The sequence below is a fragment of the Oryctolagus cuniculus genome, chromosome 5, assembly GCF_964237555.1.
Source record: "Oryctolagus cuniculus chromosome 5, mOryCun1.1, whole genome shotgun sequence".
Classification (NCBI taxonomy): Eukaryota; Metazoa; Chordata; class Mammalia; order Lagomorpha; family Leporidae; genus Oryctolagus; species Oryctolagus cuniculus.
The window spans coordinates 41,318,020-41,343,786 of NC_091436.1; the positions used below are offsets into that span (position 1 = coordinate 41,318,020).

General features: G+C 37.5%; 1 protein-coding gene across 13 annotated transcripts in view; it reads left to right on the forward strand.

Moving 5' to 3' along the window:
- PTPRK (protein tyrosine phosphatase receptor type K) overlaps positions 1 to 25,767 on the forward strand; it is a 591,026-nt gene that overhangs the window by 453,826 nt on the left and 111,433 nt on the right. For all 13 annotated transcript variants that reach the window (XM_051855347.2, XM_070073615.1, XM_070073617.1 and 10 more), the window contains exons 9-13: positions 2,754 to 2,863; positions 3,904 to 4,105; positions 12,128 to 12,233; positions 20,808 to 21,081; positions 24,215 to 24,251. In XM_051855347.2, the coding sequence (XP_051711307.1) occupies positions 2,754 to 2,863; positions 3,904 to 4,105; positions 12,128 to 12,233; positions 20,808 to 21,081; positions 24,215 to 24,251 (729 nt within the window). The remainder of the gene's footprint in view (positions 1 to 2,753; positions 2,864 to 3,903; positions 4,106 to 12,127; positions 12,234 to 20,807; positions 21,082 to 24,214; positions 24,252 to 25,767) is intronic.

Here is a 25,767-nt window from a genome sequence, read left to right on the forward strand (position 1 = left end):
GAATATGATGATCTGATTAAGTCAGTCTTACTAAATTATTGCCACCCTATATACATAGAAAAAGAATGAATTATCAACCATCTAATAAAAGGACATAATTTTATGAAAAGAATTCTTGGGACATCCATAAATCATGAGAGCAAAGCTGGAATGATTTCCCTCCAGAACCCTAAGGTAGAATTTATATTTAATTTATTGCAGACATTTTTTAATGCATGGGCAGAATTTTTATATGAGGTTTTGTTTTCATTTTTTATTCCAGCATTCATGAAAATCAATATTATGGAGTTAGCTCAGCAGAAAAACCTGGTTTAAGGACACTTTTGGAGAATACAAAGCTATTTTTAAAAGTACACCTATTATATTTTAAAGGCTATGATGCTTATTAAAAATATAATCCTGCCCCACCCACATATCATTTTTCCTCTTTTAGATTTTGAGACTTGGATAGTAAAGTACTTTCTGTACTCACAAAAAATTAGCTGAAACAGCTCTCATATAAATCACAAGCAGGGGAAAAAGTCAGCATTCTGTCTCCATTAAAAGTTGTTGATGTGGAAATGTGATGTGACATTTCTTGTGACCTGCAGCCCGCCATGAAAACAGCTTCAGTAGCTTCATGTTGTATTTACACAAATCATAAGTACATAGAGATGCTATTTATGTAGATACCATCTTCCTTCTAATGCAGAACATTATGGAATATACTTGGTCTGTGCCTCATCATGCTCAGGCCTGTTCATGTGTGTGTGTTTTGTAGTTCACCTATTTGTAGTTTTTCTCAGCCCCTATACTAGCCCAACTACAAGGTCGTACTATGACATTCTCTTGTACACGCTTTTCCCTACACACCTTCCTTCTTATAAATGTGACTGTAGCTATTTGAAGTAAATTTTTTTGAAAAAAATGAACATGTGTACAAAGAGCCTAGAAATACAAAAATTCCAGGGAAGTTACTTTCCAGTTCTACCCAATTTTCAGTGCAGAATTTTGCAAACATTTCATACCATCCCTATTTTTGAAAAGTTGACATTTGATAGTATTTGTTGACCAAACTGTGGTGAATGATCATATGCAGTTTTTAAAATTCTAATGCCGGGAACTGAACATTTACTCACTGAATAGTCTCTCCCTACCATACCAGCCCCCCGTACCCCTTTCTGTGGGAAGTACGGACAGATATAATAGTATGCTTTCCTTAATTACAGTCAACGTAAGTCATCTCAGTGGAATAGAAGTAACAGGTACTCCCTTGGAAAACAAATCAACGCCCATAGCAACCTCAGGGACTGCCATGGATTGTGCAATCAGGCTGCCACTGCCATTTGATTTGATAGGCTGCCTGTGCTTGTAGATGGATTGCAGGTGGGAGAGGGGCCTGGATGCCTTTGGTTAACCTTTCCCTAAGCCTCCAGCTGACGGATGCATGAACACGGCTTCTGAAGTTTAGTGCTGGCCTCTTTTCTGTTTACCATGGGTTTCTTTCCTTTATACATTTATAATTAATGTGCCAAATCATGTTGCCTGTCTCAGAGGTCATAATATCATTTATAGTCTCCTTGTAGATTGAAATAAATCTTACTCTTGACATATCATTCAGAATTTCTTGATGCTGCTAGCCACAATGCAATGCATTCCTTTGATCCAGTGATTTTTAATTTATTTCAATCCTCACAAAATTGCTCTATACTTTGAAATGACATTTCTAGATAATGTCATGTGTGAAGTTCACTGAAACATGAGATTAAGGGAAAATATTAATTAAAAACCATACTTGCCTAATGTTAGGTTGAAATTTTCAAAAGGAAATACATTTTTAAGCCAAGTATGATAAATAGTATATATTTTAAAAACATCAGAAGTTGAAGCTAGATTTTTGTAACGCAATAGCAGTTAGATATTTAAATAAAATATATAGAAGGAAAATATAGGGTAGCAGGAATATCATATTTTGCCAACAGAAGGTAAGCCATCATTAAACGCTGCTACGGATTATCACAGTTAAATGATATCAAGTAAGGACTGGAGTAAAGGCACCTCAAAAATGATCGTATCTGGGGTCACTTCAAAGTAGTTTGTAGATTGTTGAGCTATAAACAACACTGATATTTGTAAGTGTTTGAGTCATAGCTTTAAAGATTGAATTTTATTTAAAATAATGAAGCAGTGATACTTAAACTTTTCAACTTTAGCAAGTTTTTAAAAAAGTAATAATGCTGTTTTTAAAATTATACAAAATCTAGTATATATAGCAATAATAGATTAACTGTTAATGAACATTTCAATTCTGTGCCATGTGATTTGGCTTTGTGAGTCCAAGGAGTATTAATTATTATAGTAAATCATTGTTTTAAGGACTTGTTTGTACAGACTCTTTAGAGGATTATCCCAATTTTCAAAAATCTCTTAGTGAAATACAGCTCTTGTTCTTGAAACAAATTACAAATAAGAACTTCATATTATTATAGATAAAACAACAGAGAAAACTAGACTATATAATGTATGCAACTCTCTGAGGTGATGAATATTCTTTTGAGTTAAAATAATTTTACATTTTTGCATTTATTTGTTTTAGAACCTTATAGACTTACTTTAAGTTCCCAAATATTAAACTTAGATAACTTATTTTCTTCGTACAAACACATTTTTGTTACTTCATGTTGATTTTTAATTTTGTCTACCTCACTTACAAGCTAGATATTTTATGTTTTTAATGTAAGGATGCTTATAAACAAAATTTCATGTATTTGTAGTGCCAGGTCCTGTACCTGTCAAATCTCTTCAAGGAACATCCTTTGAAAATAAGATCTTCTTGAACTGGAAAGAACCTTTGGAACCGAATGGAATCATCACTCAGTATGAGGTAATGGGAGAAAAGAATGTTAATTGAATTGAAGGACTAAGAGGAGCAAAATAAATAAATAAAGTAATCAACTGAAGGGAAATAATGGAAAATAAGTTCATGAGGAATATGGGATTAAAATCAGTGTGAATTCTTTGCTTTCATTTTTCTATGATTCTAAAATTGAATATCAAATATTGATAACATGTAGAATTTAAAGTAGATACAAAGGGATTGTCCTTGTCAGACAGTTTTACTGATGGTTGTAATGAATAATCAAACATGAAATCCCTTGCTTTCCTTTTTTATAAAATTAGGAAACTCATATCGTGCTGTGATTTAAAAGTAAGAAATTAATACCCAAGAAATAAGATAGATTATAAGTCTGAGTATTTTAGAGATTCATGTCAGCTTTTAATATGAATCATATTTTTAAATATAAGAAATTTCTTTCTTAGACATAAGAAAGAAAAAAGAGAAATGAAAGATAATTCAAATGGCAAAAAATGCCCAGTTCCATTTCTGCATAGTCAGCGTTGACTACAGCGTAAAAGTTTAAATTCTGGTGGCTACAGAATGAATCATGGAAGTGAGAACCATGAGTGAATCTTTGATTTGGTAATTATGTCATGGTGCTTGAATACTATTTATATGAAATTTGTTATGTAATGTGGACAGCTTATAAACTTATGGTGAATACTTTCTGTCTCATGAACATTACAGTATATAACCATATGGTTTTATATATATGCATAGGTACATATATTAGTTTCTTTGAATAAAATGTATTTTGTGTATTTAGACATAATCCTAGTGTATCATAAATACATAATTCTAGATACACATAGATAGTTTCACATAGATAGTTGGTAGATAGGCAAAGCCAGAATAACAGAAATAACCATATCAAAGAGAGAAGGAAAGTCAGTGGGAAAAAAAATTATGATCAACTGCACAAGAATGCCCTTGCACATCACCTTATTTGACAGGACTAGAGCTGTACTAACAGTTTATTGTGACTTATATCGGATGCATAATGGAAAATATATTTCTTCAAACAGGTCAGCTATAGCAGCATCAGATCATTTGATCCTGCAGTTCTAGTAGCAGGACCTCCCCAGACTGTTTCAAATTTATGGAACAGCACCCACCATGTCTTCATGCATCTCCATCCTGGAACCACTTATCAGTTTTTCATAAGAGCCAGCACTGTCAAAGGCTTTGGGCCAGCCACAGCCATCAATGTGACCACCAATATCTCAGGTATGAAATGAATAAAGCGCAAATAAGATGGCTCATGCTCTAGGTTTGTAATAGCCCCATTCTGGAGAATCATGTATACAATGACTATACCTTGCTTATTGATCTTTAATACAGTTAAGTGTGATTGAAGGCACCTTAATGAATTAATGAAATACAAATTATTATTGGTTATTTGTCCAAAGCCAAGCAACTCAAATAGTCACTTTTAATTTACAGTGGTCTTCTGAAAATTATTTCCATCTTTAATAAAAATCTTTCCATGTTCATTATAACTGGTAATACACCATATTATATTTTTAAGGAGTTAGTAATTATTTTAGTATCAGCTTTACATTAAATGGATTTTACCACAGGAATGGGAGAAGATACTTGGACTCTGCTCCATTTTCCTTGATGTTCTGATAAAATTATATGTAAATGTGAGCTTTCCTGTCTCTTAGAAATCTCATATAAATGAATCTAAATTTCAGAATGGGAACATACAGGATAATTTTAGGTTGATAAACAAATATAATTAAATTTCACATTCTATTATGTTCAGAATTTTATAGTTTGTTTGACAAGATTGTTTACAGATGTTATTTCAGCCTCAGTCAAATCACAAGTGAAACCTGATTAAATTCTTCCTAGAAATTGGCATTATGATGTGCCATAAATCTGCCAGTTTATATAACATCTTATCTTCTTTTTTTCTTTTTTTTTAAACTTTTATTTAGTAAATATAAACTTCCAAAGTACAGTTTATGGATTACAATGGCTTCTTCCCCCCCATAACTTCCCTCCCACCTGCACCCCTCCCCTCTCCCGCTCCCTCTCCCATTCCATTCACATCAAGATTCATTTTCAATTCTCTTTATATACAGAAGATCAGTTTACTATATATTAAGTAAGGACCTCATCAGTTGCACCCACACAGAACACAAAGTGTAAAATACTGTTTCAGTACTAATTATAGCATTAATTCACATTGAACAACACATTAAGGACAGAGATCCTACATGAGGAGTAAGTACACAGTGACACCTATTGTTGACTTAACAATTTGACACTCTTGTTTATGGCGTCAGCAATCTCCCTAGGCTCTAGTCATGAGTTGCCAAGGAAGCCTTTTGAGTTCCGCGCATCGCATTGATCCAAAGCCAGGAGCCAGGTGATTCTCCTGGTCTCCCATGCGGGTGCAGGGCCCAAGGACTTCGGCCATCCTCCACTGCATTCCCGGGCCATAGCAGAGAGCTGGCCTGGAAGAGGGGAAACCGGGACAGAATCCAGTGCCCCAACTGGTGTGCCAGAGCCACAGGGGAGGATTAGCCTATTGAGCCTCGGCACCGGCCTTCGATCTATGTCTTTTAACTGGAGAGTTGAGGCCATTAATGTTCAATATGACTATTGATAAGTAGTAACTTTGCCCTGCCATTTCCCAAAGATATTTTCTAATATATACTTTGAACTTCCTGTGATCTTGCTGTGAGATTTCCTTCCTTTACCTTCTTTCATATTGATGACCATGTTTCTGTATTTCTGTGTGTAACACATCTTTAAGCATCTTTTGCAGGGCTGGAAGAGTGGCGACAAATTCTTTCAATTTCTGTTTACTATGAAAGGTCTTTATTTCACCTTCATTCACAAATGAGAGCTTTGCAGGATATAATATTCTGGGCTGGCAGTTTTTCTCTCTTAGTACCTGGGCTATGTCTCGCCATTCCCTCTTAGCCTATAGGGTTTCTGATGAGAAGTCTGCTGTGAGTCTAATTGGAGATCCTCTGAGAGTAATCTGGCGTTTCCCTCTTCCACATTTTAGAATCTTTTCTTTATGTTTCACTGTGGTGAGTTTGATTACAACGTGTCCTGGTGAGGATCTCTTTTGGTCATGTTTACTAGGGGTTTTATGAGCTTCCTGTACTAAGATGTCTCTGTCCTTCTCCAAACCTGGGAAGTTCTCTGCTAATATCTCACTAAAAAGGCCTTCTAATCCTTTCTCTCTCTCTCCATGCCTTCAGGAACTCCTAGAACCCGAATGTTGGTTTTTTTAGTAGTATTCTGTAGATTCCCAACAATATTTTTTTGATTTCTAATTTCCTCTTCTTTTCTTGGGTTTGACTGTATACTTTCCTGTGGTCTGTCTTTTAAGTCCGATATTCTCTCTTCTGCTTTATTGACTCTGTTTTTAAGGCTCTCTAATGTGTTTGTCATTTGATCTATTGAGTTCTTCATTTCATTTTGATTTCTCTTTACTATCACACTTTCCTGTTCTACTATTTTCTGTGTTTCATTTTGATTCCTCCTTAAGATTTCATTTTCATGAGAGAGATTTTCTATCCTGTCCAGTAAGGATTTCCATAGCTCAAGCATTTGTTTTTGAAAACTTCTAAATGTTCTTGTCATAGATTTTTTGAAATCCATATCTTGCATTTCTTCCATCTCATCATCTTCATAATCTTGGCTTGGGGTGTCTTGTTCATTTGGGGGGCGTCATAATGTCTTCCTTGTTCTTGTTTCCTCGGTTTCTGTGTTTCTTGCTTGGCATTGTGGACATATTCTTTGGATTCTTCTTCCCTTGCTGTGGTGTTTTTTTCTTGTTATACTATGACTGTTTTAAGTGGACTGTCTGCTTTTGATGGAGCCTTAGAGACTTTAGATGGGTGTGGCCAGAGAGCTTTGTTTGGTTCCTCAGGGTTAAGTGTGTGCCAAAGGTGACACTCCCAGGTTAGGCATAGTAAATCTCTCTCTCTCTCTCTCTCTCTCTCTCTTTTTTTTTTTTTTTTTTTTTTTTTTTTTTTTTGATTCGGAAGGGAAGTAATTCTGCACCGCTGAGCAGAATTGAAGGTAGTCAGCTTCCGATCTCTGGCTCCTGTGGGTATAACATTCGCCTGCTCTTTTCCAAGGACCACACAGGGAATCTGTTCTGCCCTCATTGTGGGCTCAGATTCTCCTGCAGTCTCCCACTGGGTTGCCAGGGTTACCAAATTGTAGTGTCTCTGGAGAATACTCACATGAACTCCATGAGTTCTCTCACCCACCATCCCTTTTTTCATAGTCTCAGTTCATTAGCTCCACACATTCACTAGGTCCTAATCACCTGTCATTTCACCCCCAACCCCCGTCCCCAGAGTCAGGTTTTTCTGGTTGGCTGAGGGCAGGCGCAGTCCTGAGGTTGCGCACCTTTTACGTATGTCCAAAATGGCGCCTGCTCTTTGTCTTGCTCGCCTTTGAGAGGTGAACGGAGGGAGAGAAACTCGTGTCTGTACCGGTCCTTTTTTTTTCCTCTCTCCTCTAGTAAGCCTGGTGAACTTTCCCCAGCAGGGCTTCAAGCCTCGTTCCCTCTAGGCTCCTCCTTCCACTTTCCCGCCGGTGTCTCGGGCTACTGAGGTTCGACTCACCTCATGTTCTAGTGCTGGTGCATAGATTCCGCAGCTGGTGTCCCGAGCCATGGGCTCCCATGCCTTCCACGCAGGTCCACTGTGAATCACTAGTTCCGGAAGAGTTTTCTCTGCTGTTTCCTCCCCTACTCTTCCTTGAACCTGCAGTATCTCCACTTTTATTAAACTGTCTCTTCCCGGGCTATCAGTGTGCTCCCTTCCTATTCTACCATCTTGCTGCTGTTTCATCATAATACTCATTAAATTTTTCTACCACTGTCATGATGTATAACATATCCATCAAAAGGAAGGTATATAATGTCCTAATTATTTATCTTTTAATTTTCTTTTTTTACTTGAGAGGCAGAGAGAGAGAGAGAGGGAGAGAGAGGGAGAGCACTTCCCATCTACTGGTTCACTCCCCAAATAGCCACAGTGGCAAGGGAGTGAAATTGGGAGCTGGATGGAGTTAGCAGGAACCCAACTGTTGAGGTTTCTGCTGTCTCCTAGTGTATGCTTGAAGGGAAGTTACAATTGAAAGCCAGAGCCAGCAAGCTCACCAGTAATCCAGTATAGACATAGACATCTTAATAAGCATTTTTTTTTTTGACAGGTAGACTGGACAGTGAGAGAGAAACAGAGAGAAAGGTCTTCCTTTTTCCGTTGGTTCACCCCACAATGGCCACTGTGGCTGGTGCACTGCAGCCAGCGTACTGCGCTGATCCAAAGCCAGGAGCCAGGTGCTTCTCCTCGTCTCCCATGTGGGTGCAGGGACCAAGGACTTGGGCCATCCTCCACTGCACTCCCAGGCCACAGAAGATAGCTGGACTGGAAGAGGAGCAACCGGGACAGAATCTGGCACCCCGACCGGGACTAGAACCCAGGGTGCCAGTGCCACAGGTGGAGGATTAGCCTATTGAGCCATGGCACCAGCCTAATAAGCATCTTAACTATGAGGCCACGTGCTACTTACAGAAGTATGTTGATTATAATGCAAACTTCAGAAATTTATGTCACAAATTAGTTATTCCAATGTGAAGTTTGCAAAATGTTTTATTTACCTTAATATTTGAATTATGTTTTTAAAAATATCATCTATTACATTTGAAAATAATAGTGTATTAAAATTGCCTGTGTTAAGGCTGACAATGTGGTACAGAGGTCTAAGTCACTGCCAAGAAGCTCCACATTCCATACCAGACTTCTGGTTTAAGTTCCAACTGCACTTCTTCCAGTCCAACTCCCTCCCTGCCAGTGCTCCTAGGAAAGCAACAGAAAATAGCTCAAGTACTTGGGCCTCTGCCACCCATGTGGGAGAACCAGCTGGAATTCCAGGCTCCTGGCTTTGGCCTGCACTGGTTCTAGCTGTTGAAGCTATTTGGGCAGTGAACCAGCAGATAGAAGATCTCTGTGTATCACTTCCTCTATCTGTCACTCTCCCTTTCAAATAAATAAATGAATCTTATTTTTAAAAAAAGATTAATAGCAGTTCTGGAGCCCATTGCATCACCCTGGGTTCAAGCCCTGGTTCTGCTCCCAATTCCAGCTTCCTGCTGATATGGAAATTTAAAATCTATTGTATCATAACATATTGGCAACGTTACGATCTGAGACGTGTTTCCTACCCTCTAGAATTCTCAATAGTGCCGTAGCTGAAATCATTCACAAGTATAGCTGTGAATGTTAATATATAAAATTTAATAATTGAACAAATGTATATTCTTGAGAGTCATGAACATACATATATGTAAATTTCTTAAGTCTGAGATACCATATTTGTGTTGAACAATAAAAATTTATAATTAAAGATCAGAACACAGATAGAATTTTCTTTGAATTTTTTAGTTTCATTTGTATCAACCTAAGTATGGTGAGTACTTGATTATACTTGATAAATTCAGTTGAATTCAAATGCATTGGGACCTACTAGTGATCATGGCTAAAGCTGATGAAATTTATACTTAGGGTGATTCTCAGCATGACTTGAAATTTAAGATAATTTATTGTTTTTTCTCCCTTAGTCCCAATAATTATACTTAGCACCATTTTAAAAGCAATTTAAATAAAGCTAAGATCAGGTTATTGAGGGTGAAATGATTGGAGGCATTTTTATATACATACGCATAATACACATACACATAGGCAAGTATCATGCTGAGTATTTGTTGAGTGGGCTTCTTAAATAACTCTATATAACAGTCTGTCTGCTTTTAATATTACAGTTCCATTCTCTGTATCTGGACAGGTCATTAAAATATCTAAATGGTATATCTACATTCAGACTTACTTTTCTGCAATTTATTTCCTATCCATCTTCATATAACATATATTTCCTTTTTTATTGTCAAAAAAATAATATGCCAGTAGGATCAAGTTCAAGCACCCACTCGTGATTTGCATCCATGGTCCTTCCTCGTGTGGCTCTTTCCTCCATTTCTCCACGTGAACCTGAAGGTGTAGGAACCGCAAGTTGCTGGTAGTGGTTAGAACACACTTTTTTCATGTTGTCTTATCTTCAGACACTGTATTTCCTCTCTCTGGAATTTTAGTCCCTGCTTTTCTCTTGCTGATGATGTTTTCACTTTATTAAAAAAAAATTGGTTCAAATAGTGCCTAAGCATTGAATTCTTCCAGCTGTGTTAATCTGCTTTTTGTTACTTTCACTAAAATACTTGAGAGGAGCTGCTTGTGAGCAAGGTTTATTTCAGCTTATGGTTTGGAGGTTACAGTTCGGGATTGCCCAGTTGCACGGCCCAGCATCTGATAAGGCTGGTCACGGTAGGTATGGAGGGCCGTTCACATAGTGATTCATGAAGCAGAGAGGCTAGGCCAAACTTGAATTCAAATAATTAGCACTCTTTAAGAATTACCCTCTGAGAATACACCCCGATGATCGAAACACCTCCCACGAGACCCACCTTTCAGATGCCATAATTAGATCAAGTCTGTACCCTTAATTCATCAACCATTAAATAGTACAGTTTAAATTATAGTATATATGCACTATAGAGTACTACTCAGCTATAAAAATAAATACATACATAAATAAATAAATAAACAAAATCCTGTCTTTTAAAACAAAATGAGTGCAACTGGAAACCATTATGCTTCGTGAAATAAGCCAGTCCCAAAAGACAAATACCATGTTTTCCCTGATCTGTGGTAACTGCCAGAGTACTTAAAATGTATTGCAGTGAAATGGACATTTTGAGTTTCAATGATTATTTACAACCCCTGCCCCTACTGTTGAGGAACAGTGTTTTTTCTTCATACTATTTGTTGAACTCTTTACTTAATAGAGGGTTAACCTTCTGAGTGTTAAGTAAACTGAAAATAGATCTTTCTAAAAATTAAGAGTGGTAATAGGAGAGGGAGGAGAAAGAAGGGTTGGAGCTGGGCACAAGGAAGGGTAAGGTGGGAAGTATCACTGTGTTCCTAAATCTGTATATGTGGATACATGAAGCTTGTATACCTTAAATAAAATTAAATAATAAAAACAAAAAAGATATCACAGTTTAAACATTTGCAAGAGTTTTAGAAACAAGTCATTGTCCCATCTCCCTACATTTAAAAATTGTGATCTCCACGCTAACAGCAGCATCTGGGAACATGGTAGAAATGCACACCATTAAGTCCCTTTCTGGATCTACTGAATGAGAGACTCTAGAGAAGAGGGATATCAGTCTTGATTTTAAGAATACCTACTGGTGCTTCTGATTTTACTAGCCTGACCACCATTGTTTTGGCAAATTTACTGTCTTTTAGTCACCTAACCTTTTTTTTCTTCATTTTTTTTGTGTTTTTTTTTTTAAGATGTTCTCCTTAAAGGTGAATTCCTGCTTTTTAATTCTAAAAACATTAGAGACAGTACTTTGTCTTTATATTTATAGGACTTACAAAACTCGGCACATACTACCATATCTAGTAAAAGTTGAACAAAAGAATGAAATCCTTAAAAAATTTATTACATGTCATCTACTTTGTTACTTGTTGATAATGCACATAGTTCACTGAGTGTATGCTCTTTAAACTTCTTTCTACATGTAAGTAATCAAACATCCTAGGAGCTTACCCTTTTAAGTCGCTTCAGATGAAGAAGCTCTCCCCCTTCCCACCCAAATCAGACATTATCCAATATTGTGGAAATGGATGCTTTTCTTTCTTTTAGGAAAGAAAAGTTCTTGGTGAATAAAAATTAAAGCTCTCATCCCTATTCACAGCCTGAGATCATTAAAGGCACTCATCCGGCAGTCCCATAACTCACTTTGTACCAACCATAGCTTCAGATTTCCATTTTTTGGTGACTCCATTACTGATACTCCCCAGCTTCTACTCTGCACCACGTTCCTCCCTTTCCATCATTGCTCTTTTAAAGGTCTCAGGAAACTAAAAACAAGCACATCTTCAAAAACTGTTTGAGATATATGTCAGAAATGGCTATAATACTGAAATTTCAGCAACAAATCTTAGCTTGACAGTGTCTTACATTTTAGATTCCTGGGGTTAATGTTCAATGGCAGATGGGCTACAAAATAATGTACGTTGTACCTAACTAGATATTTAATTGATTTTTCCTTATGTAAAAATCATTTGTTCATCCTGACCCTTGGTATATTACCATGAATTGATTGAACCTTTCTTCTTGGTCTCATTAATCTCTTTTCAGCTCCAACTTTACCTGACTATGAAGGAGTTGATGCCTCTCTCAATGAAACTGCCACCACAATAACTGTATTGTTGAGACCAGCACAAGCCAAAGGTGCACCCATCAGGTAAGCATGAGGGAAATAGTATGTGAAGGAAAAAGCAGCTGAAAGAAGGACTGTTATCTCATGATTGCTTAGCAGCCAAACACGGGGTTCATTTCTTTGAGACATTCATTTGACAGTTACCATCAAAAAGGTTTAATTTTGTGTGTTTGTCATTTGGAGAAAGCCTACAAGTAGACCTATAGCCTGAATGCATTACACAAAACTTTGAGATATTCAAGAACTGAACCATTCACCTATGTATTATTTGATTTTAGAGGTTTGCTTTTTTTTCCTTAGTCCCTTTTTATTTCACATCCTCTGTTGGTATCTGTGGGTATAAAAGATTTGAAGATATTTGTCATGAATTTGATGAGAAAATAACTCCTGTCCAAAGCAGTAAGTCAGTTATGAATAATTTCACGAGTGATTAAAAAATAGGAGGCTTTAAGGAAATAAAAGCAGAATGGTTATAATGAATGAAGCCTATGTGGCCTTTTAAGTCTTGAATTGGTCTTTATCAGAAATTCCATATAAATATTAAAAGTCAATTTGTCATTTCCTTTATCTTTCCAATTTTAAAATCTCTTATATTACCTAATATTCCTCATCTTTCAGAAAATTCTGACCTATGATATGTGTATAGATTGAATCAAATTATTACGACCATATCAATTCATCACATCTACAATTAGATGAATGTTCAAAACTCAAGCACATTTTTCATTTGAAATTTGTAGATTTTGTGGAAATTTTGATATCAAGCTTCTGCTGAAAGTAAGTTAAAGTGTAGAAATCAGTGCAGGTGTTTAATGATTGAGTCATCTCAAATTGTTGATGTGTTTATCAAAAAAAATTGATCTTTGTGTGTAAAGTGAACACATTTGACCTTATGCAAATGAATTAACCACTTAGGGAGTCCTATATCACTAGAAAGCAAGAAATGTTCTTCTTAATTTAAAAAGAACATATTGATAGAACAACATCAGTCATAAAGCAAGTGGTTGAGACCTCTGAATATAAATTAGAGGTGCACTACACTACAGAAGAAGAGATGGCTGAGTGTACTTGTAATATAAACACTTGTGAGGCACTGGCCACTTGAAAATTCAAAGTATATATAGTGCTATTCATGAATCAGGGATCTGTGAGTGAATCTGATTGCTAATCCAGCGGAGAAGAAGAAAACGCCTGCACTCAACATCTATTTCTATTGACAGGTAATCAGGGTCATTCACATGTGCCTATCTGTGATAAAATTTGCTCTGTAGGTGTTCAGTTCTGCTCCTCCTGTTTAAATGAGCTACCAGGCCCGTACATTTATCTTTTAAGAGAGAGATTTGAATGAATTCAGCTTTACTTTACCTAAGTTGCAAACACTATGTGTTTTATTGTTATTGTATATCTCTGTAGCATAAATTATAGTAAACCCTTCTTCATTTAATCAACTTTTCCCACAAATTTTGACTGTCTATAAAGAGAAGGACACTGTTCTAGGCATTACAACCAGAGATGAAAATGACCACAAGCATAGAGCTGAGAGCCCATGTCCAAATTGTACTAAGACCATCAGAGGTGCACACATCCTTGAAAATAATGTCATAGCTGATTTCAGAAACTTTGTTGACATAGTGAACATGCCATCAATGACACTTTAAAAAAAAAAAAGAAAAACAATAAAAACTCTGGCCTGCACTGCGGCACAATAGGCTAATCCTCCGCCTGCAGCAACGGCACCCCGCGTTCTAGTCCCAGTCGGGGCGCCAGATTCTGTCCCGGTTGCTCCTCTTCCAGTCCAGCTCTCTTCTGTGGCCTGGGAGTGCAGTGGAGGATGGCCCAAGTCCTTGGGCCCTGCACCTGCATGGGAGACGAGGAGAAGCACCTGGCTCCTGGCTTCGGATCAGCGCGGTGCACCAGCTGCAGTGTACGGGCCGCAGCGGCCATTGGGGTGAACCAACAGCAAAGGAAGACCTTTCTTTCTGTCTCTCTCTCTCACTGTCCACTCTGAGTGTCCAAAAAAATTAAATTAAATTAAATTAAAATAAAATAAAAAATAAAAACCCTTTCTTCTATTTTTGTCACCTTTATGTACCATGTAATTTCTACTTATTAAGAATTCATGTAGTCTGTGCAGAAGCAATCCATCATAGCACTATATTCTCTTTTTTGACACAAAAACCTACCTATTTGTATTCTTTGGCAATGCATTTGACCTTAGAATTGAGCCCAGTAGCTAAAGATTCCAAATTACACACTAGAGGAAATTAGTGCTCAAAATCTCAAATTTAAATCCTGGAATACTATAAGAGAAATGATTTATTGATAATATTTTTAAAAAGTTTTTATTGATTTGTTTTATTTATTTATACTTATCGATTTATTGATTTTATTTGGTTATTTATTGATTTATTATGAGAAATAATTTATTTATAGTATTTAAAAAACAATTTTTAAAAATTGATAGCACTACCAGGAAAAAAAAATATCTGTTTCCTGACTGATACTCTAATCTCACCAAGTCCATCTTCAGAATTCTGTGATAACTTTCCTGGCTCACCTGTGCAAACCAGGCAGCAAAACCAGACTGGTCTAGTCAGGAGGCTTAGCCTCAGGTGAACCAGGCCTTTGTTTGAATTCCATGCTGGGTTGTGTTATCCCCCATCTTCTGACTACTTTCCTAACTCTGATCTCTCTACTAGTAATTGGAGCCTTATCTTGAGGCTATATCATACAGTACCATAATTTTTTTTTAAAGAAGGACCTAATTTGATGTAATCATTTTTATGTTACTGATGGATGGTTTGGAATCTAAATCTTTGATTGGACTCCTATCCTTCCCTTCAGATGTACTTGCAGTTATTTTATCTTCCATTTCAGTGTTTTCATTATTTATGTCAGATGGTTAGGGTATCCTAGTCAGAATAGATTTTATAGTAGGGGTAGGGAGAAAAGGTATATGTATAATGTGTTTATATAACAATGGTTGTAACATTTTCATATGGATAATAGATACCAGGAAGTACTGAGAGCTAGAATGGAGACACATATATGTCAAGGAATATGGTACGATAGTAACCCCATTGTAAATAGGATAGAGTTTGACTTACAGAATGATGGAAGAGAAGCAATAGGAATAGAAAGAAATGGTTTATAAAATTTATTATGATGAGAAATTACAAGGAGATTGACCTTGTTAAAATTAATTCCAGGATACTAAGCTATGTTGATTCAGAAACTGATAGTTCCTCTTATAATAAATAGGAAAGTCATGAGAGAATTTTTTTTTATTGTGGTTAAATAGTAAAGAGGCACACAGCAGGGATTCTGATGCAACATGGACCCCACTGGAATCTTCTGGTGTTACTAGAAACGGTGGCTATGGGATCTTGTACTTCTGTGCAAAGGGAGGAATAGTTAAATATGGAGCTAGCTTGGGAATTCCTCCTAAAGCCGTTAAGGAGACATTTTAATTAAAATATGAGGAAGTTTATATGCCATCGTATAATTTGTTAGTTTGCTGTCACCAATAGCTCATGCAAGCTAAAACTATAATCAGATTCAGAGGATTTACTTAGTAACAGGTTTAAAAATCCTTGGAGAGGAATTTTAGGTTCAGCCTCAACATTTGTAAGCATCAAATCAGGAAGACTATATATATATATATATATATATATATATATATATATGTAATTTAACCTTATAATCCCTTTTTGAGCTAATGGTATAATCCCCTTAAATGTTTTTCTTATAGTCATAGTTGAGGGGAAATTGTAGGATGAGGAGTCATCATTTGACTTCCAAAAAACTCAAAGTGAGCCCATAGCATTGTTTAGTGATGTTAGATTATAGTAAGTGGAATATGCCCTTTTTAATTTTTAACACCTAAGGAATCATATTTTGAATACTGAATGAAGATGCATGATGACAGTGTGTTAGTGTATTGGTTTTAACTTAATTGTATAAATGTTTTAATTTAATTAAAATGAAAAAGGAATATAAAATAGCTCTACAATAAAAAAAATCTTAAGGTAGCTTTGAATTTTTTAATTGTTGGAGTACTAAGCTCAAATAAGGTCTAGGTCTCGTAGGGTTAAGTGCCAATAGAGAATTAGACAAGCATAAGGATGGAAAAGCACAGGCCCGTTGTATATAACCAGGCAAATCATTCCTCATTTGAATTTTCATTTCTTGCTTTCTGTCCTTTTTAAAATCTGCATTGATAAATAAGACTGTAACAAGGATAAAAACAGACTGCTCGAAGTGGAAATGTGTTTGGAGAAAACTCTCACATGGAACTATGTAGGAAAGATTTTTTTTTTTAATCATGAACTTTGTAGATAATTGCATTTCCAACTCTAGTTTGAGATCTCTCCTTAAATTGACATTTGGTTATTTGTGTAGCCACTTTTCACTAAGTGCAAACCCTCAGGAGGGCTCGCCATGCTTTCACTCACCACAGTGTAGATTATACACAGGCCTTCTCAAAGCACATGAAAAAGGTAGAAATAGATACACAGAGAGGTGTGTCCTGAAAGGTGCTGATTGAAGACTGAGCCCAACTAATGACAGCGCAGTGCCACTGTTTGGGACTTTGAATGGTATCATTATGTGGACAGATAACGTTTCTATTTCAGTAAGTTGGAAAGGTAGCATGCTGAGGAGGTCCTAAAATAAAAGATGGCAAAAGAGCAGGCAAGTGTGAGTCAAGATTTTAAGCTGCAAAGGGTACTTCCCTGCTTACATATCATGGAAGAGTGACAGTACAATTCAAGCTTGGTTTGGCTGTTAGGGCAAAAGGAAATGTAAGAGAGAATTTTAATTAACTGAAAATCTACCTTTGGATGGCTGTTCCTGTCACTTTTAAGCATTTGCCATAGACAATCACAGGTCCATAAATGGAGGCCCATAAACGGAGTAAGGAGATATTTTGGTTTTTCTTGTTATATTAAACTAGATCCAACGTGAGAAGGACAGAAAGCATTCTAACAATAGTAGAACACTGGAAATTTGACAAATGAAAGGTAAATGGAAAGCCCATGAGAGGTGGAACTCTTCATCTCCCTGCACTCTGAACCTACTCATTGCAAAATTGTTGAATGATAATGAGTCAATGAATGGATTCAAAGTAACAGAAACAAAGCTAATTGAGAACATCCTCATTTTTCAAATAGTGTTCAGGACTTTTTAGTTTGTAACAGTACTTTGGGGATAAAGGAAAAGAATACTTTTTGTGTCCTAACTAAGCAAAAGCATCAGTAGAAATGACAGTGTTTTGTTTTATTTATTCTACAAATGCTTATTTAAATGCCCATTGTGTTATTTGAAACCACACGTGATGATAAAACTGATGGCTGCTGTATCAGTAAGAGTTGAAATATGTCCAGAAACTGGGATGAGTATTACATCACGAGGCTCCTCCAGACAGAAGGTAGTGGTGGAATGAGGAGCCTGGAGTGTGGAGATTTCACTCACTGTCTCCATCGAGCTTTCTATCTGATGTCAGTCACTGCAGAAACAATGTTATATTTTTATTTTAACGTTTATTTATTTATTGAAATGTCAGAGAAGTTTCCCATCCACTGATTCATTCCCCAAATGTCTGCAATGACTGAGGGTGGGCCAGACCAAAGCCAGGAGCCAGGAACTCAATCCCAGTCCCCTGTGGATTGGGTGACAAGACCTAACCACCTGAGCCATCACCTGCTGCCCTTTGTGGCTGGTGTCTGCAGAAATGTGAAGCTGAGTGAGGAACTGGGGCTTAAACCACACACTGCAAAATGGGATGCAGTCATCACAAGCAATGTCTTAACTGCAGACCAGAATCCAGAAAGCACATCTGGAAGCCAGTTTTCAGAAGTCTTCATATGCATTCATGTATTTTAGTCTGCTCAGGCTGCTGAAACAAAATACTAGGTGCCTTAAACAAACATTTAGATTTCACAGAGGCAAAGAAGTCCAAGGTCAAAGTGCTGGCAGGATTTGTTCCTAGTGAGGATCCCTCTTCTTATCTGTTTACTTTCCAAAGGCCACATCTTCAAATATCTTCACATTGGAGTTAGAGTTTTAACATGTGTATCTTAGGGAGAAACAGACAGCTAGTGTATAACAATATAATAAAAATAGACATAGAAGAAAGTGAGGCTCATGGCTCATAGGGGATCCCTTTGCCTTAACCTCAGTTTCTCAATAATTGTAGCCAAAATATAAAACATCAGTTTCCATGCCCATCCAAAGGATAAATTAATAATATTAGTAAAACAAAGATGTCTTAGATGATTAAAATGAAGGGGGATAAATTTTCTGTATATATACAGAAATTCTTTTCTTAAAAATTATATTCCTTATGAAAACATCCTCAGATTATAAACTTGAGACCATTTATTGTTCATTCCATTATGAATGGTGCTAAATCTGAAAGCTCAATACCAGGTGTTGATTTTTATCTTCTATGGAATCATACTCAGCTTTTCTCAAAGAGCACCTTTTTTCTTCCTTCACTCCTCTCCAGCACTAGCAGTTTGCTTTGCTCCTAATAGATCTGCAGAGTCAAGCGGTCTTGCTTGAAGTACCCTTAACTTGTACAGAATCCATGTCAGTTTAATAGGATTAGTTAACACTGACTGTTCACTGGGTTTTCCAGTTTTTATTTAGAGGAATGGGATAATTAACAAGGAGCTTCCTTTTAAGTATTTGGTTAATAGGATGCTTAATTATCATTTTTCATTAGGGGAAAAAATATAAGATTTGGTTTGTTGTAGAACATGTGTGAACTCATTGCATATGTGGGTGTATCCACAGGATAGTGAAATGGTTAACATAAAAATAGAAATTTTTATATTAAAATAAAACATGAAATGGCTATGTTTACTGACCGTGACATTTGCAACTAGGATCGTTCTTTTCTTCTTTCTCTAGGGCTTTGCTTATATATTTTCAGTATTTTAAAATTGACAAGTGTCTGCTCTGTGGGTATCAGAGATTATGCATCTTGTCAGTAGCATTCTTAGACGCTTAGTGACCCACCTTGGCAGAGGTATAGAGGAATGATGTACTGTACATAATTTGAAATAATGCAGAATTCTACCTTAGCTTCCTGCTCAAATTGCTATTTCCAAAACTAATATTTCTTTCCTCTGTTTAGAGGAAAGAAGGCAAATACCAACTTACTAGTTTCTTAGCAATGTGTTTATGGAAAATTGGAACCAGAAAAGTTAGAGGGAAATAAAAGAAGCTTTAGCTTATAAAAATTAATTATAATGTAATCTTTTCACCAATGAATCTGTTCTTTCTTTTAATCTCCTTCCTTTCAGCCCATGAAGGTCTTTTATATGTAGATATAGCAGGAATTTATATTAAGTTGGAATTTTGTACCAAGCTATTTAATTTTCTTAGATGGAAGTTCAGTTTCTTCCACCCCATCTCCCTCTCTCCACAACCATTTTTGTGGAAATCTATTAAATAAAATACTCAATTCCTGCTGGAAATCCTTTGAATAGTGACTGCTTTCTTCATATAAAAGGATCATATTTGCTTAAAGACTCAAGAATCAACATGCAGCCCCTACACAGCTTATTTGTGTTCAGTTTCTATGTTTCCACAATGCATTTTTCTCATAGTTTTCAGAAAATTTGAATCATATTCCTTTTAAATACAATAATATATAAGCTACATTAATACCAACTTGTGTGCTGTACATAAATTTTTTTATCTCAGTCATTTCCTCCAAAGAATATTATTAATATAGCAATTTTAGGAACTGGTAAGAAAAAGAATTACTAAGGGACAGGGAAATCTTTGTTTTAAAGTGGCTTTTGTTCTTCTTGCCTCTTTTCCACAAAGGAATAATAGCTATTGTAGAAAAGTTTTCAGACTTTTAAGGAAGGTACTAGATGGTGTAGGTTAGAGCTTTAATAGGCCGATGCCATCTGTTTCTGCAATTTGTAACATTTTATTATTAACAACTCCAGAAGAAAGAGTGATCTATTTCCGTGGCGAGGACAGATTTCTGTCCATCTGTGCCCGTGTTGCCGCATGTCACTTGTACTTTAGATCTGCACAGCTCGGAGCCAGCGCGGACTCCGTGGCAAGGTCAAGAGGTGGAGGCGCCTGTCAGTGCATTCTGTCTCAAAGGCTGTGACAGCCGCAAACCCGGCTTCCAGCACTGCCCCGGGGCAGCCGTTCTGCTGGGCCTTGGAGCGGGGCCTTCCCTCCTATCATTTCAGGGGGAAATGTTCAGGTTCAACATTTTAAAATATCAAAGAACGTAATCCATGCCATGGCTCCAGTTAAAGTCAGGGTCCATGTTCCAGTGGCTTCTTTCTCCACGCTTGAAAATGAGAAGAGTTCTGCGGAGATTTTTCTTCCTTGTTCCAATTCCTCAGGGACTTGGTTGATGTTACAGGAAGCAGAATCCTTGTGAAATTCTATTTTATTGCAAGATAGCTGCAAACAAGTGTGGTGGGTTGAGTTGAAACACTTTTGTGTGGAGCATGTTCCCAATTAACCCTTTATTCCTGTTTTCTCCCCCCTCCCCCATTAAAGTCTTAGTGTCTGTGATCTCTAAGTGTGTGCCTTTTTTTTTCCTCTTTTGCCCAAAAGTGCATATCAGATCGTTGTGGAGGAGCTGCACCCACACCGAACCAAGAGAGAAGCTGGGGCCATGGAGTGCTACCAGATTCCCGTCACCTACCAGAGTGCCATGAGCGGGGGTGCGCCCTACTACTTTGCAGCGGAACTCCTCCCTGGGAATCTTCCTGAGCCTGCCCCTTTCACGGTGGGGGACAACAGGACCTATCAAGGCTTCTGGAACCCTCCTCTGGCTCCCCGCAAAGGATACAACATCTATTTCCAGGCAATGAGCAGCGTGGAGAAGGTGAGCTTCTTCCTTCACGATTTGCCTTTTCTATTGCCCTTAGGAAAAAACAGGAGTCAAATTGTATAAATAATAGCAGCATTTGTGAAGAAAAATCCGAAAAAAAGAAATTTTAAAAAAGTGGGTGTGGAGGCAGTATTGTTTCTGTTCCCAACAGTGTGCGGCTGGGAGCCTTTTTGTAGGGCTGATGCTCTGTGCCAGTTTCATTTCACAGGATTCCTGTTTCCTAGTAACTGCTCTAAGCCCAGCCTTCTTCAGGGAAGTCCACAACACAGTTGTGAGTACAATGAGTTGAAAGGGTGTGCGTGCTGCTGCCCAGCTCCACCCCCAGTAAGTATCAGGCATTGTTGCGTTCTGCCTTCTCAGTAGTGGCACGCTCCAGAAGATTAAATTTTCTACAGGATAAACAGAATGCGTGTTCCACAGCAGGCTGGTAAACCCTTATACACTTTTCAGGGGGTACAAGCCACATAGTAAATAACGAGGACCAATCCTCTGATTACGAAGTAATAGGGCGCCTGTGGTATACCTGTCAGAACCCGCGCAGAAGGCTGCTGGGCCATGGCTGGTTGCTGTGCCTTTATAGAAGTCTGCCTTCCATCTCCCTGGATGCCCCTCCTTTTCCCATTTTGGACACAGTTGTTCTTGAACGCTGCTGCTGATCCCAGATGAATATTGAAGAGGAAACACAACAGGACATTGGAAACTACCAGGAGTACTGTGTGTGGGGAAACAACCTGGCCTTCCGTGCCTCACGCTGTTCTCTTTGAAAGATTTTGTTTTCTAAAGCTAACTTATTTATTTATTTACTTAATGGCAGAGGGAGACAGGAAAAAGAAATGTTGAACAAACAAACTTCCACAATTTAAAATCCAATAGAATAATGTCATGTTTATGGACGTGTAGCTATGTAAGCAATTGCTGGGTTTGTGTAATTGAGTCCCTAAGGTGGGCACTGGGGAGCTGATGTGAGATATGTGATATATAATTGTGTCACTTATATTATATCCTGCCGTCATTTAATTGGAAAGCATAACAATCTATTTGCATTTCTGCAGGGGCCATGAGAACTTGGGTATTGGTTAGCTGCTTTTGAATGACAGCTTTGTCTTTCTGCTCACCTGTACAGTTGGCTCACAGGCTATGGCAAAGACAAATGGTACAGCATCTTCTAAGGTGTACTGCAGAGCTGAAGTTTGAAGATGCTGTTCTCCTAGTTTCTTTCTAAATAGCTGGGAGTGTTTCTGCATAGCTTGGAGTATTTAGTTCTCACTAAAGTCCAATGCCCACTTCCTTCCTACACATTCTTCCATACCACTGGTACTACTGGGCTGCTCAAGGAAGAGAACACTGGAGTTCTTAAACTGCTCTGGGTTTACAGTGACGTAGAGGCAGAAAACATAGTTCTGTGTTTGGGCTTTTTTCTCAAGAAAGGTGAGGATTTCCAGATTAATTTTTGTTATTTGGTCAATTGAATGAAAGGGTTGTTACTGAAGGTCTTACATATAAAGGATTTTCTTTGGCTCTTTTTAGAAGACTTAATATGAATTCTCTGTTCTGATTGTTAATATAACTACACTGTGGCTTAATAAAAGTTCAATGTTTCAAAAAACAATATGCTTCACAGCTTTCTTAGCAAAGACTTAAAACCTTACATGACCAGCACCAGCAGAACTTGCTTATGCGTATAGAGATAGTTAACAGTGATCACACTTAGGGAGTTAACATCCCTTTGGACCTTTAACAGAATGTGAAATACTCTCTTGAAGCAGATAAGTAACAGAAGTGCAGAATTTTTTTTTGTTTTTTTACTATTCCCTTACTACATTTTATTTTGTTTAATTTAAGATAAATGTTTCAGGCCGGCGCCGCGGCTCACTAGGCTAATCCTCCGCCTAGCGGCGCCGGCACACCGGGTTCTAGTCCCGGTCGGGGCGCCGGATTCTGTCCCGGTTGCCCCTCTTCCAGGCCAGCCCTCTGCTGTGGCCAGGGAGTGCAGTGGAGGATGGCCCAGGTGCTTGGGCCCTGCACCCCATGGGAGACCAGGAAAAGCACCTGGCTCCTGGCTCCTGCCATCGGATCAGCGCGGTGCGCCGGCCGCAGCGCGCCAGCCGCGGCGGCCATTGGAGGGTGAACCAACGGCGAAGGAAGACCTTTCTCTCTGTCTCTCTCTCTCACTGTCCACTCTGCCTGTTAAAAAAAAAAAAAAAAAAAAAAAAAAAAAAAAAAAAAAAAAAAGATAAATGTTTCAGAGGAAATTAAGAAGTCCAGTCTATCAACATATAGAACAACGCAAGATAGAGTTATAAATGAATCCTGATGACAGATAGCCTCTATTTTTGTTCATTGGCCTTGACTCATTTCAATCTGTTGGGTATTCATGGATACACAGTAAATGAACTAATTCCTGCAAGAGTAAGGCATGGGCCCAGCAGTTGCTGGCAGGGACATGTGTTGCCTACTACTATTCTACAACATTAAAGAAAAATAGCACTAATACTCCTTATCCTTTCCTATCTCTGCTTCTACTTCCTCTATTCCTTCTGTGTAGCAAAAAGAGGAAGATAGTCAATGCTAAGAACATTTCACTCCTACCAGCTAACTTAAAGGAAAGAAAGAACACATCATGTACTCTGATACTGCAATGCTGTGTTTTGATGATCTTTCTAATGACTGTCATTTAGCTCTGTACTCACCCTCAGGCCCAAGTAAGAGTATGTAATGTTTGGCGTTTGTCTGAGTCTACAGCTATCAGGTGAAAATTAAATGCAAATTTAGATCTGATTTATATTAGCTTTGGACATTTCTTCATACTGATAGTTTAAGAAATAAAATTAAATGCAGATAGAATGCTGCATTCCTCATCCCAAACTTTCCTGTTTCATTTCAAGGTGAAAACAGATACCAACATCTTTAGAAATAATAGGATTTTTTTTTACGTTTTTACTTTTGATTTTTAAAATAACTTCTCTGAGCATACCTATTAAAATATAGAAGGTATACTTAATACTGTGATTCTAATGTTTATAATCCTATTTGATGACCCCAGATTGAACTTCATAGTAGTTAGAATGTATAAAACAGGAGGTATTATCTATATAGTTACTGTTTTCTTTCATTTCTCCCCCATCAGGAAACTAAAACCCAATGTGTACGAATTGCCACAAAAGGTAAGTGGTTTGCTTTTTTATTTTTTTTTAAATTCTGCTTCCCCTTTTGGGGAATGAAATAGCTTTGTTCCCTTCTTCATGGCTAATTAAATGCAAAGTTTCCATTACAGAGTATTTGCAGTAAGGTCCAGTTAAACTGCAAGCCAAGTTCTCGGACTCACTTGGGTGTCTTTAACACATAATAGGGTGCTGCTTTCCAGCCTCTACTACTTGACTGAAGGAAGATTGTTATAAGAATAGGCAGGTTTTAGAGAACCATAGAAGGTCATATTTCTGCCTTTTAGTGTCTGGAAAGTTTGTGCTGCTGATCAGCTAGGGTGTTAGCAGAGGCTCAGCAGTAGCAAGTTGCTTGTTTAAAAACCTTCTGTTTTCTTGTCCTGGTAGACAAACACACCAAAAACCAAACTAGCTCATGTTTCTCTAAGAAGATACATGTGCAAATGGGTCCAGATCATCATCAGTTGTGTAATTTCATAGAATATAGTTTACTCTTTTTGTTTAATTTTACTAATGCCAAGAAGTGAAATCCATAATAGCTAATACCCAGGGTGACTCTTGCTGACCGCTCGCATGATGGCTTAGTTACTTCATTTCGCTGAGAGGAGAAAACATTTTCATCTTTGAGTAAGTACTTAGAGTTCATAGTGGGTGGGAATCGCCCTCATTGTCTGTGTTAATAATCCTCCTTTTAGCTGTGTGGTGCATTCTAGCAAAAGAAACAAGAAAAATCTTTCTGTGTGCAGACACGGGGCCTCCTCAGAGAGTTGGCGCTCTGGTTGATTGGCTGTTAGAATTAGTGTTAGGTGCACATTCATGAGAAGTAGTTGATTCTGTTGGGTTAAAAATGAATGGCCGTATTCTGATTGTGCTGGCGTCCTTCCTTTCATCATTTTCCTCCATCTAATCATCAATCTGCTCAATTAGCATTTTTGTTTTACTCTTGATTTGTAAAGGCAATAAAGACTTTTCCCTTGACTCATGAGAGTAATAATCTTTGCAGAAGAAAAGAAACGTGCTTGTTCGATTCAAATATTAACATTCCTGTGGTAGTTGAAAAATACAGCAACTCCAATGAAGACAATGAGAAAATATATGCAGATGCATGCAATGTATAAGCATTTACTTTATTTTAAAAAGATTACATGCATTTGGAGTTAGTTTTGGAATTGTAGAAGATGGTTGCAGAGACATTTAGGTGTATATCACCTATGCTTTTCCAGATTTAAAATAGAGCTCGGAATGTGAAAGACTCTTCAGAGCAGCCTTTAAGAAGCCTCTTTAGATATGATCATGCTGCATTTCTATAACTGAGAAAAGCCAGCTATATGATTCTAACATTTAAGACTTTCTTAGCTATTTGTCCTTGTCTGAACTTTGTGTCATTTTGTCCCTCCCTCAATACACATAAAATTCTGATGTCAGATCTATGCTATCTAAATCACAGGAGGATTGAGGTCATGGAAATGGATCTTAGTATATTGCTTGCAGTAGTTGCCAGAAACTCAGAAAGAGTGAG